This window comes from Elephantulus edwardii, unplaced genomic scaffold (genome assembly GCF_000299155.1).
Source record: "Elephantulus edwardii isolate Elephantulus edwardi_28Jun2011 unplaced genomic scaffold, EleEdw1.0 scaffold00073, whole genome shotgun sequence".
NCBI lineage: Eukaryota > Metazoa > Chordata > Mammalia > Macroscelidea > Macroscelididae > Elephantulus > Elephantulus edwardii.
This window is the reverse complement of record NW_006399823.1, coordinates 2,226,768-2,239,802: the sequence shown is the minus strand read 5'-3', so window position 1 is coordinate 2,239,802 and position 13,035 is coordinate 2,226,768. Positions and strand designations below refer to the sequence as shown.

The 13,035-nt window shown below is 34.9% G+C and overlaps 1 protein-coding gene across 1 annotated transcript in view; it reads right to left on the bottom strand.

Annotated features, from left to right (window-relative positions):
- The window catches only part of LOC102876471 (WD repeat-containing protein 37-like), an 84,288-nt gene that overhangs the window by 61,361 nt on the left and 9,892 nt on the right, over positions 1-13,035 (bottom strand). The window contains exons 2-5 of the mRNA XM_006888955.1: positions 10,822-10,917; positions 10,421-10,485; positions 6,232-6,367; positions 4,206-4,277 (exon numbers count right to left, since the gene is read on the bottom strand). Of these exons, the coding sequence (XP_006889017.1) occupies positions 4,206-4,277; positions 6,232-6,367; positions 10,421-10,485; positions 10,822-10,917 (369 nt within the window). The remainder of the gene's footprint in view (positions 1-4,205; positions 4,278-6,231; positions 6,368-10,420; positions 10,486-10,821; positions 10,918-13,035) is intronic.

Below are 13,035 nucleotides of genomic sequence, written 5' to 3'. Positions count from 1 at the left end.
AATACTTTTTCCCAGTCAGTGGCTTCCCTTTTTACCCTACTGGAGAAGTTTTTGGATGTGCATAAAGGCTCCTATTCTTAACAGAAGTATGTTTCTCCTTAATGGTGTCTGGTATGTTCAAACCAATTAAAAATATAGTGACATGAACTCTAAGGTATATATAACAGAAAAGATAAAAGACTAAGTTCAGGAAATCTAGAAATAGGAAAGAAATAAGATGAAATGGAAAAGATAATAGTAGAATAATTTATGACTTCTAACATCCTACTAATATCCCCTGCCATCAATCTGATTCTAACTCATAGATGCCCCGTAGGACAGAGGGGAACTGCCCGCAGGGTTTCCAAGGTCACATTCTTTATGAAAGCAGGCTGCTTTGTCTCTCTTACTCAAGAGCAGCTAGTGGGTTTAAATCACCTTATATCAGCACTGAGCACTTAACCACTGTGCCATGAGGGTTCATTCTAATAGAAGATGGTGGTGGTGGTGATGTTATGTGCTGTCGAGTCACCTGCGACTCATAGCAACCATATGTATAAACAGCCCTAAACCCTGTGTCGTGCAGTTGTCTGTGACTCAGCAACCCTGTGTACAACAGCCCTAAATGCTGTCCTATCCTGTGCCAATCTTATTGTCTCTGATACATCTACCCCCATTACCCCAGCCACTGAATCAATCCATTTGAGGGTCTTCCTCTCTTGTGCTGTCCCTCCACTCTCCCAAGCATGACATCCCTCTCCAAGGACTGGTCCCTCCTTGCAATATGTCCTAAGTATGTCAGGTGAAGCTTCAGAATCTTTGCCTCCAAGGAGCAGCCTGGTCTTACCCACTCTAAGATAAAGATAGGAGAACCAAAAAAAAGATGGGACCTTCCCCATCATTAATTTTATAAAGCATATTGTATGTGAATGATTCTATGAAACATAATGTAAATGAAGAATAGTGTGAAACACAGTGTATATGAACCTTGTAAGCAAACCAATTTTTTTTAAAAAGGGGAGGGGAAATAGTTTGCTTTTTTTTAAAAAAAGAGCATATAACTATTTCTCATAATTTGGTTAACATACATTTCTAAACTAAAAAGTCCCAATAAATGTCCAATACAATAGAAACACATGCATGCACTCAAAATACAAAGGCCAAAAGGCCCACCAAAATACAGGAAGAGAACAAAATCCTCAAAGCTTTAAAAGAGAAACATTGGATTACCTGTAAGGAATCATACTTCAAAATTTATTGTTGTTGTTTTTGTTGTTTTTGCTGGGTGCCACTGAGCACGACTCACAGCAACCCTCTCTGAACAACAGATCTGAACCTATCCTGTGCCATCTTCATCTCTGGCACATCTGAGCCCATTGCTGCAGTTACTATGTTAGTCCATCTCTCTGAGGGTCTTTCTTTCTTTTGCTGACCCTCTATCTTCCACGTATGATGTCCCTTTCAAAAGAACAGCCTCTCCTAGCAACATACCCAAAGCAGGTGACACAAAATTTTGCCATCCTTGCCTCAAAGGAGCACTCTGACCACACTTTTTCCAAGGCATTAGACTCATTGATATTAATACTTGAATAATTTCAAATATTCAGTATCTTCAAAATTTTTTAAAATAATTTCCCATGTAAAAGAATATAGTCAGCCAATAAAGTTAAGGTTAAAATATTTTCAACCATTCAAAGTCATAACACATATTAAAATAGGTAAAGAGAAAGTCATTATACAACAAGGGGATAATCAGAACAAAGAAAAGGACATGGGAAAAGTGTAATTACATTATGAATATTGAAAATAATGTTATAGAACAAAAGTATGAATAATTGAATGAAAATTTAATTTGCATAATAAATTTTCATTCAAATCACAATACAAATAATATTTGTATTGCGTATTTTGTGCAGTAAAAAGGGGATAAGGAAGGATGAGGCAGGAAACTTGCTTCTTTTTAAATTTCTAAGTTGTGTAATATAGTTAACTCTTATGTTTTTTAAAAATAAGTTTGAGATGAAGAAATAGAGAGTGCTATGCTCATTTAACATACCTGAATTACTTTTTTGAGTACCTACTATGTATAAAGCTTTGCCTCACATACTTTGGGTATGTTGCTAGGAGAGGCTGTTCCTTCGAAAGGGGCTTCATGCTTGGAAAGGCAGAGCGTCTACAAAGGAGAAGACCCTCAACCAGGTGGACAGCTACAGTGATTGTTGCAATGGCAATTTAGAGTGTTAGGAAATGTGAGAATGCCACAGGATAGAACAAGGTTCAGATCTGTTATTCATAGGGTCGCCATGGGTTATATTCAACTCAACAGCCCCTACCAACAACGTATATAGTCTAGGGAGCTCTGGTGGTCTGTTGTTGATTGCCTTTGAGTTGAGCACAGGTAATAGCAACTCTCTGAATAAAAGGCCTGAAACTCCTCTACAAGTATCGACATTTATCAAAGTTCATAGTTTCCAGAGGCATGTTCTTTAGGAAGTGGATGCCACTCCTGCTTCCTAGCAGTAACAAATTGTGCTGCCAACCCATAAGCACATAGTTCGAAACTGCCAGCTGCTCTGAGGCATAAAGATAAGCAACCTCCTGCTATGTGATTAACTGTCTTTGAAAACTCACTGGGGTTTCAGCAATAAGTCAGTTCTGACGTGAAGGTACATAACAACAATAACTAGATATAGTCCAAGCACTATTTTAGACCAATGCAGGCAATAGGCAAAACAATAGTGACACAGATGAGGTAATGTAGGAGGAAAAATGGGGATACTGTATGGAGAGAATATTTTTATAGCAAGGGAAAGACATCAGCTTGTGCATATGCTTAATGAAATAGTATCTGCAGTTACAGATAAAAGAGATTCCATCAACAGCTCTACAGGAGAAATTATGTGGTAGTTCACTTCTGCAATGATTTACAAGCACTATATATATCATTGTCCATGTCCATGGGACAGTTCTACTCATCCTACTAGATTGTAAGAGGAATAAATGAAGGAGTGAAAAGCCCTAAGGAAGAAGAAGAGACTGGAACCTATACTATATTTAAAAGCACAAGATGAGAAAACAGATATTTATCCCACTGAGCTAGACAGAAAGACACTCAAATGAATGGAGATTCGCTAACGTTTGAAGATGGAAGATAATCTTAGCTTTAAAAATACAGAAGATGATTAAGGTAAATAACCTATGTCTCAGCTGTCTTTCAAGTTTAAGAGTGGCAGTTGACAGAGGTGAGTGAGAAGAAGAATGTAGCTTTTAACAAATAAAAATGGGAGATGAAGAAGGCATTGTTGCTCCAGTAGATGGAACAACAAAGGGAGTGTGGTGGGGTAAGTGAAGAAACAAAATCTGGTCAGAACATATACACTTATAGAGGAGTAACAGGAAAGAGCTATTACTAGACAGCATCAACTACATTTAAACACACTACAGAGAGTAACCTATGTTTAGCCTGAAGTATGACTACATTACAAGTAAGTCTTGGTTGAAGCTCTGGTGGCCTAGTGGCAAGAAGCTGTGTTGCAATCCCAAAAGTGTGCAGTCTGAATCCACCAGATGCTCCGCTGGAGAAGGAGGGGCAATCTCCTCCTGTACCAGTCATTTCTGACTCGATAGTATACAACGAGGGGAAAAAAAGATATGGCAGCAAATGTTTAATAAAGTAAAAGTAAATCTTGGTCAACAATTATTCTAATGCCAAGATGAGAAGATAAGGAATAGGTATACTAAATTACTAAAAATGGAAAAATCAGAATGAAAACATAAGAATGCTAACACATTGAAAAAATTTATCATTAATATTGTGTAGAAAGGAGAACCTAATTTTCTGTGTAAATTTTCACCAAAAGCACAGTAATTCCTTCAACAAAATACACTAAAAATGTAAATTTCTAAAATGGATTTTTTAATAAATTATGCACATATTTCAGTTTCAAAATTTTCTATATATGGCCAACATGAAACACAATGATGAAGATTTCCAAGTATTATTTGGAACCCTCCACAGCATTAGCTGTACCTTTTAGGGAGCTATGCTTCTTATCTTTATTAAAATTCATAAGTTAAAGGCATAGCTATACTACACTGCCTTCAAATAAGCAAAATATTAACTTTCAAGCAGGCAATACAATTGTTGTATAATGAAAAGTTGTAAAAACAAATCAAAGCTGGAAATGACATCCGAAAATAAAGTGTTCATTTATGTGAATGCTTACCTGATCCAACATGACCTGAATACTTGACAAGGCACTTTCCTGTTTCTATACTCCACAGCAAAGCCGTGTGATCTGGAAGGTTAAGTAAAAAATTAGTAACTATGAACAATTCTGTAATTTAAGAATAAGTAGTCTGAAAATTCAAAGAACTCTTGTAACTGTACAAAATATAAAAGAAACCCGTCATCACTGAGTCAAGCACATAAAAAAACTGACCCCATAGGGATTCCATAGCTGTAAACCTTCACAGAAACAGATTTCCACAGCTTACTAACATATCAGTTAGCAGCCAAGTGCTTAATCACTGCAGCCCTAAAACTTCTCTGATACTTTATACTATTCTATGATTAGTCAATCAAAAATTAAAAAGTTTCCCAAAATATCAGAGAAGTCACAGACTTCTCTGACATCATATAACTGGTAAATGGAAAAACTGGAATAAGAATTCCTAAGTCATTATACTGACTCATCATGCTTAAGATTTAAAATATAGACACCACTTACATAATTTTATTATTTTGTCAAAGTAGTAAACCTTTTCAGACATCTTAAAATATTCAAACTCAATACTACTCAGAATCAGAAGCAAATAATCTAGAGAAAAATTATACCAATGCCTTGGGGCTTTACCTTGTTATAGGTACAATTTTATAAAGTGGATTTTCTCTCCTAGGATAATCTGAGAAATAAATGCCAATTATGCAAATAGAATTTCAGAAATACCGGAAAAGGGCCCTGTTACTTATTATTACTAGTATAATCATTTCCAAAGCAGTATGCTATGCTCATGTATGAACATAATTTCAAGACAGACAGAAAATGCAAAACAGAAACAACCAACTTTCTTGCTTACTCTAACTAGTTAATCATTTCTATTTCTATCTTAAAAGACCAATAAGGAGGTGCACTGTCAACCTACAGGCAAGCACCTGGAATCCACCAGCTGTGGTAAGGGAGAAAGACAGGCAATCTCTTCTCGGGCACGTGACAGCCTCAGAAGTGAAGATCGTTTTTAACTATGGCGATTTTTATCACATAGTTTTTTTATGCTCCATCTTTAGTGAGAATGGAGCTCTGGTGGCTTAGTGATATAACAAGCTGTGCTGCCAAACCAAGGGGTGGCAGTGGGAGTCCATTACCCGCTCCATGGGAGAGATGAGCAATCTCTTCCCACGCAATTGACAGCCTCTGAAAGCCTTCAGATGGTCAGCTATGAGTTGGTTCCAACTTAACGGTACTTTAAAGAAAAGAAAAGGGTCTTTAATACCCCCTTTCCCTTGGAGGTAAACCATAGCAGAGTTCACCCTTCTCTTCTGGTTAAATTCCATGTACAACACGCATTTTTCAACTACAATCATAGCACTTCCCTTTGGTTGTACTTCACTAGTGGGGGTGGAGGGGAAACAAAAGGCAAAACCTTTCCAAGATCAAGAAACATTTTTTACTATGAATATCAAGGAAATCATCTGAAAAATAACTAATTTGTTTTTAAAAATACTCTATATGATGTCTCATCTCATTCAAAACATGATTTTTTAACACAAATTAAATTAAAATAGAACAAGTATGTCCTAATTTGCTACTTAAGGTCACCGTTAACAATAAATGGAACTATGGTGGCCTAGTGGTAAGAAGTTGCGCTGCCAACTCAAAGGCAGGTATTTCAAATTCACCAGCTGCTCGCGCTCTCCTCCTGTGTGATTTACAGTCTCTGAAAACCCATTGGAGAGTCAGCTATGAGTTGGTTCCAACTTGATGACAATGAGTTGTTTTTTGGTTTTTGGTTTTTTTATTTGACGATTATATCACACTCAGCAAAAGATACACACTGCAAAGACAGCCCTAAAGGTCTTTAGTATTAAATGCTGCTGGGTGCCCAGACAGCAAGATTCAGTTTATTAGTATTAATGACTAATCTATCATAAAGCCTTTGCTTTAAGAAATCATTCTATTATTAAGAAGTGAAAGTCAGCAATTCCAGTCGGTTATCAATCATTTTTCAATAAGCTAACATTTCAAAACTTACCAGCAGATGCAGTTCCCAGCACCACTGGCTGTGTCCTTGCAACACTCACATCCCAGATTCCATCCCTGTGACCAATGTACTCCTTCACGAGCTGGCAGATGGCCCTAGAGGTTGTGGTCTTAAAGCTGGAGACAATCTAGAATAGTAAAGGGAAGGTACATTTTCAAACAATATATCAAAAATAATTCTCTCAAGTTAAAAAAGATAGCACAGGGGGAAACAATCTTGAAAAATGCATAACTTATGAATCAAATGGTTAAAGCATTAAAGGGACACAACCCAAGAGAAAGCAACGAGAACTTACATGCTTTTTGTAGTAAGAGTAGGCTCTTTATACTAAATATCAAAAAGAATGAAACTTTCCTCCATTTCATTTTTATATTATTCTGATAAATAATGCCTTACTATAAATGTTTATTCAGGTATACAAGTTTCTACTCCACAAATTCACAAATCAAAATACCTAAATTCCTTAAAAAGATGGAAAACGCTAGCTAGTTGGTCAGACAGGAAAACTAAACAAACTTAATGATTATTTTTGTTACTGGAGAATTTTGTTATTCTATTATTTGATCACTTAGAATAATCACCTATTATCAAGAGGGAAGAAAAAAAATCCACAAGGAAGGAATGAAAAAGACGACACTTCTAACACATGACCAGGTTGGTTCAAAATCATTTATTGAGCACTGCATAGTACCAGGCACTGTACTAAATGCAGGACACACAAAGAACAAAGTATGGATTCCTTGCCTTTAAGCAGCTTACAGTCTAAAAGAAGACAGACATGATATGAATACAATACAGACAATGTGATACATACAATAGAAATGGTTTGTCCTGTATCATGGTACATACAATGGTCAATTCTGATTTTCTCTTAAAAGGAAAAACTATCAAGTAAGAAAGAAACTAAACACAAATTTTGTTCCGAGTTTTGTTTGTAAATTGTTCTCATATACACAAATGGCTTTTGAGCTTCTGAGTAAATCAGAATAATGTAGATTATTCAGAATAATGAAACTGTAAAATCAAGTAAAAAAGAAAAAATGGTGTTATTATACAGCTTGTTTAAAACACTGAACAAGTAAAGCCCTAAAAATTTATCTAAGTGCATTTTGAGTATAAACACATTAAACTGCTATCCAATATCACATAAATTCATATATATGTATTCAAATTACCCTGCTAATAACAGTGAAAGACTAAAACAATGTGGTTGATGGAAATACTACTCTTTCATAAGTAATATAAAAAGGTTTCCATTTGACTTGTTTAAGTGTAAAAGGGAATTATAAAAAGAATTATTCAAACCCATCATCATCATTTTTTCCCTTTTTTGAAAGCTAGTATTTTATTCAACCCAGCAAAATCATCTCTCTAAAATGTGAAAAGTGCTTTTGCTGGCAGAAATTGCCATTCATTTACATGTTAGCATTATAATACTTTAAAAGCACACACAAAACTCTCCCATAATTATCTTACAGAAAACTTCACTGTCCAAACCTTTCAGCATCACTAATACTATTAAAATAAATACCTTAAAGTCAAACTCTTTACCTGTTTTATTTATACATAAGAACAGGAAGTTTAGAATTTGGTACAGCTCCCTTCAGCCACATTTTTAGTTGCTAATTTGGAAGCAAAGGTGAAGATAATGTTACTATGGGCATTATCACAAACCACCCAATAGGGTATTTTCAAAATATCTTTCACAATTGATCACCTACTCATTGTTCATAAAAATGTTCACTTAGTCAAAACTAGATAGAGGCTCAGTGACACATACTGGCTTACTTGGAAGGAATTTTCATGACAGAGGAGCAACAGAATGAAGCAACAAATAGAGGCTTACACCTGTCCATCTAATTGATCATTTTAATGAAGGTATAATCTAAGGTATAGTTAATGTAAGGATTTCTTTCTCACAATGAAAAATACTGATATATATAAAGATAGTACTTTGTGAACATGTTCACAAAATTCCTGCAAGTAGCATGCATGTTAGACTGTTTTACTGCCTTCCCAATAAAGGCAAGAGAAATGGTCATTAACCACCACGAAGGGGAAAAGCATCGATCTTGTTTTTACTTAATGCACTTTTATTTTCCCGCTGTCTCACTAAACATGGTACTTGCCTTTTATGGCTCTAAGTCAGAATGAGGAAAAGAAATGAAATCTAGACCGTAGCTTTTTTTCCCCCTTGTTGTATTTATGCTTAGCTTTAATACCAAAAATCTATGCTGTAGTACAAATCAAAACACAGTGTTACCAATTATTACTCCAATTTTCAAATATCTTGTATTTTCTTTACTATTCTTTACAACAGGCAGATTGCATAAAACACCTTAAAGATTATTAGTAAAACACTTCTGAGAAATTCAGCCTAATTTCCAGTAGCTAGAATGACTAAAGATTTAAATATTCCTAAAGCATTTCTTAAAAACATAGTATTTTTGTATATATCCTTACCTTTACCCATATTTTATTTTTACTTCTCATAATAATGGATAATGTTTTAAATTCAACTCTTCCTCTATTTCAGAAGTAATCAGAAAGCTTAAAATTTGGAATTTTAAGATCATACATTATATAAATACAACTGTAACTACTAGAACAAACAATATAATACAACAGGAAAAAAATTAAATGAAGAACAATGTGACACTTCATTTTGATGAAAAAAATTGTATGTTAATTAACTTATATTTTCAAAACTAAATAAGCACAAGCTAAATTATATAACATGGGGGGGAGTGTTCAACCAATTAGTAACTGGCTTTCTGGAGGTTATCAAAAAAGTAAGCCATGAAAATACCAGCAACATTCCTATCTTTTAAAAAGACAAGAAGGTATTACCAAAGACATGCAAATGAATTTAAAACTGTAGATATTAAGCTAAATAACTTCTAAGGGAACATGGGGGGGTAAGTTAATAACTACTTATCCATCAAAGCAGATCCACTGTAAAGGTCAACTTTTCTTTTTTAGGTTAAGCAAAAGGTCTGTAAGGTTAATTGTTCATAAGGTTAAGTGTTTTATATCTTTTGTATATAGGCATACTTCCAAGTTACTGCATGCTTGGTTCCAAATCACTGCAGTAAGTGAATACTGAAATAAAGCAAGTCACGTGAATGTTCTGGTTTCCCAGTCCATGTAAAAGTTATATTTAACTACACTATAGTCTATAACAACAACACAGTCTATTAATGGAACCCTAGTAGCCTCTTGCCTAAGAGGCTGTGCTGCCCTTCTATAAAGGCAGGCAATTCTAAGAAGAGCAGGAGATTCTAACCCACCAGCCACTATACAGGAGAAAAACAGGAAACATCCTCTCATGCAATTCACAGCCTTGGAAAATCCTTTGGATGCTCAGCTATGAGCAGTTACAACTTAACAGCAATGAGTTAATAGTCTAGTAAAGTTATAGGAGCATTAGGGAAAAGTTTAGAATATTGTTACAATTACCACAATGTGACAGAAACACTAAGGGAATACATGCTGCTGGAAAAATGACATTTACAGACTTGCTTTATAGTAGGATGTGACAACCTCCAATTTGTAAGACACAATGTTGTGGGGCACAATAAAGCACAATGAAACAAAGTATGCCTGTACTCGAAATCTTCTAGAGATGCACACAAAGTCATCTCAAATAATTATTCCACAGTAGTACTCCAGTATAGATACACTGATTCACAAACACGTAAATTCCTTGCCACTTTCAGATAAAAACCAGATATTTTAAGAAAATGCAAACTACTAGGAATGTCTCTGTTCACCTTACAGACAGACCTTCCTTTGCAGATGACACTTAGAAAATAAAGAAAATAAAGGGGGAAAGATAATAAACTAAAATCTAACTAAAACGGAGAATATAATTTTCATTGTTTTATACACATTTTTTACTTATGTCAACCCAATTAACAAGAGAAAACATATTTTCTCTCTAAAGACAATATTTACTAAGGAATAATGTATTCATTTCAATAAATACCAGGATAGGTTAGTGTTCTAGTGTCCTCTTAAAACATAAATTTTCCTAAAAACAAGTTATTTACCTTTTCCTATTACACATTTCTAATTGAAAAATATGCAATTTAAAGTACACATCGACACACCTTAAATACCACATGACTGGCTCAATAGTGAACACCGATGTGGGACCAAAAGTGAATGTCTTGCATACCTTGCTAGTAGAAGCTTTGTAAGTGGTCTTTAATTTCTGAGAAAGCTGACTGGTACTATGGCTGGCTGTAGAGACAAAGAAACGACAAACAAATATAAATCATATAATCAAAGACTCATGGAATTTCAAGGCTGGAACAAACCTGACATAGCAAACCCAATTTCTCATTTACCCAGAAAGAAAATGAAATCCAGAAAGGTTAATTTGTTCAAAGGGACATACAGAAAATGGCAGTTAAACCAAGAACCCATGCTTCTTGGCTCTTTAATCTTCAATACTCATAGCTAAATGGTGCATTTCAAGTTTTGCTAATTATAACAAAGTAAATAAAACCAATTTCCTTAAAATTAAATTGCAAGTTTTCTCAGTAAATTATGTATTTTATCAACAAACAGCCTTACCTTTTGTTTTGAGCTGGCCCTTACTCAGTTCTGCTCCATCAATCGTTTGGCCTTCAGCAGCTAAGCGGTCATTAAGAGTATCAATTTCTCTACGTACTATAAATAAAAAAGAAAATTTTCATAAATGAAAAATATGTACTTTCTATGTTTAAATATATTAACCACTTCTAAAACTTAAGTATATAAAAATGTGTTATATATTTTTACTGTCCAAATAGAGTTATATTCTAATAAGCAAAATTGTGATTATCAAAAACTATCTCTAATAAATGTAAAAAATAACACCTCAATTTTGTATTACATTCTAATCTAATAAAATATGTTTTATTACTAAAAGACAAAGAAAAAGGTGTGGAAGATACTACATTCTCTGGTTCTCAAGTCAGGGTAGGAGTGTGGGGAGGGCCTACAGTTCAATTATTAGTTTCTCTGTATTTTAGTTATGCACTGAGGAATATAATTCAGGTATTTCAAAAACTCAAGAATCTATTTATAAATTAGTTGAAAATCCTGCTGAGGAAAAAGATATACAATAATAAAATAGAATTATGAATACATGGCATACATTAAGTATCAAATGAGGATGGAAAGTTATCAAAAATTGGTAGGGATTATAGAAGAAATAAGAGAAGGCTAAAGAAAGAGGCCATCAGTTACAAAAAATGGAAGGAACAAAGAAACTGGGAGAGACATGTTGATCATTCCCTGTACATCAGACCCTAATTACAGTCAGAAAAATGAATGTTATTATTCATATTGGAATAATAAGGAAATAGAAACTCAAGCCAGGTATCCAGTCTAAATATGCAAAGCTAGTGAGGTGATGGAGTTGGGAACCAACCTGGACACAATGCTACTGATCACTAAAGCTTAAGTCCTGGCCATAGTTTGTACAAAACAACAAAGTTTCTCATTATTGTTAAAGCAAATTTATTCTAGGTAGAATGAGAAGGCTGGTTAGAGAGAAAGGTCTCAGTGAAGGAACAGAAGGCGATGAGTTTAGAATGATAGGTGAAGCAGAAAAGGCAGGAGCCCTGATAGCATAGTGCATAACATATTAGGCTGCTAACCAAAAGTCAGCAGTTCAAATCCACCAGATGCTGAGTGAGTGTTAACTCAAAAGTATCTCCTAGCATTAATCAGGTTTTGCATGATAGTTATTTTGGCAAACTGCATGAACTCAATAAAAAAAAAGGCTTTATAAAGTGCAACATAAATGCAACATTTCCATTGTTAAACTGCTATTTTAAAAAACAAAGAACCTATAAAACTGTACAGAGTACTGTTAATATAATTTTTATTTTCTAAAAAGCTGTAATGTCTCCCTCTAAAAAAATTTTTAAATGACTTACAAAAACGAGAATCCAATATTGAAACAATAATTTTACAAAATGTGACATTTAGATAACATTGAATTATGTTTTCTTGCTGTTCTAACCATAAAGCTTCTCAGTAGAATGATAAAATTTTAAGGTAGCGTCTGTTATTTATTCTATGCAATTTTGGGGAATAAACTTGTAGATAAAGCAGAAAAATGTAAAAAAAAAAAAAGAAGAAAAGCATAATGTAAATTTTATAAACACAACCCCTGCAGAAAACAAAATTGACAATCAGAGCAGCAAGGAGAACAGCTAACTGCCAATCCATAAGGAGACTGGCTTCTCCCACCAATCCACCATTAAACTGAGCAATCCAGCAGTGGAAGAGACCTTCCCCACCAGCAAAGAAAACAAGATGCAGGAGAATGCAGGACATCCTTCAGGACCAGACATTCTTGCTCAGGCTCCACTTACAGCAGCAGTAGTCTTAGACAAAGCAGAGGACCACAATGACATGAAACAAAATGGAGCTCGCTGCTACCCCTAACAACAGTCAGAACCAGAGTGAAGCTAAGAGTCTTTCCCAGAGCCCATACTGGCAGGACTGAAAACTCTAGCCCAAAGCCATGAGGCTCAAGGATAAGGTGCCTGCAAGTACAGTTCAGATGCTGTTATGACTATTCTGCTACTAAACTGAATTATAACCTTTTGATGTACTCCAGGGATGTGTCCTGTCTCCATACCTTTTCAACTTGTATGCAGAACAGATTATCTTGGAGGCTGGGCTCTATGAGGAGAAATGTGGGATCAAGATTGGTGGAAGATCTATTAACAATCTGCGATATGCAGATGATACAACCCTGCTTGCTGAATCTGAGGAGGACCTGAAGCGCTT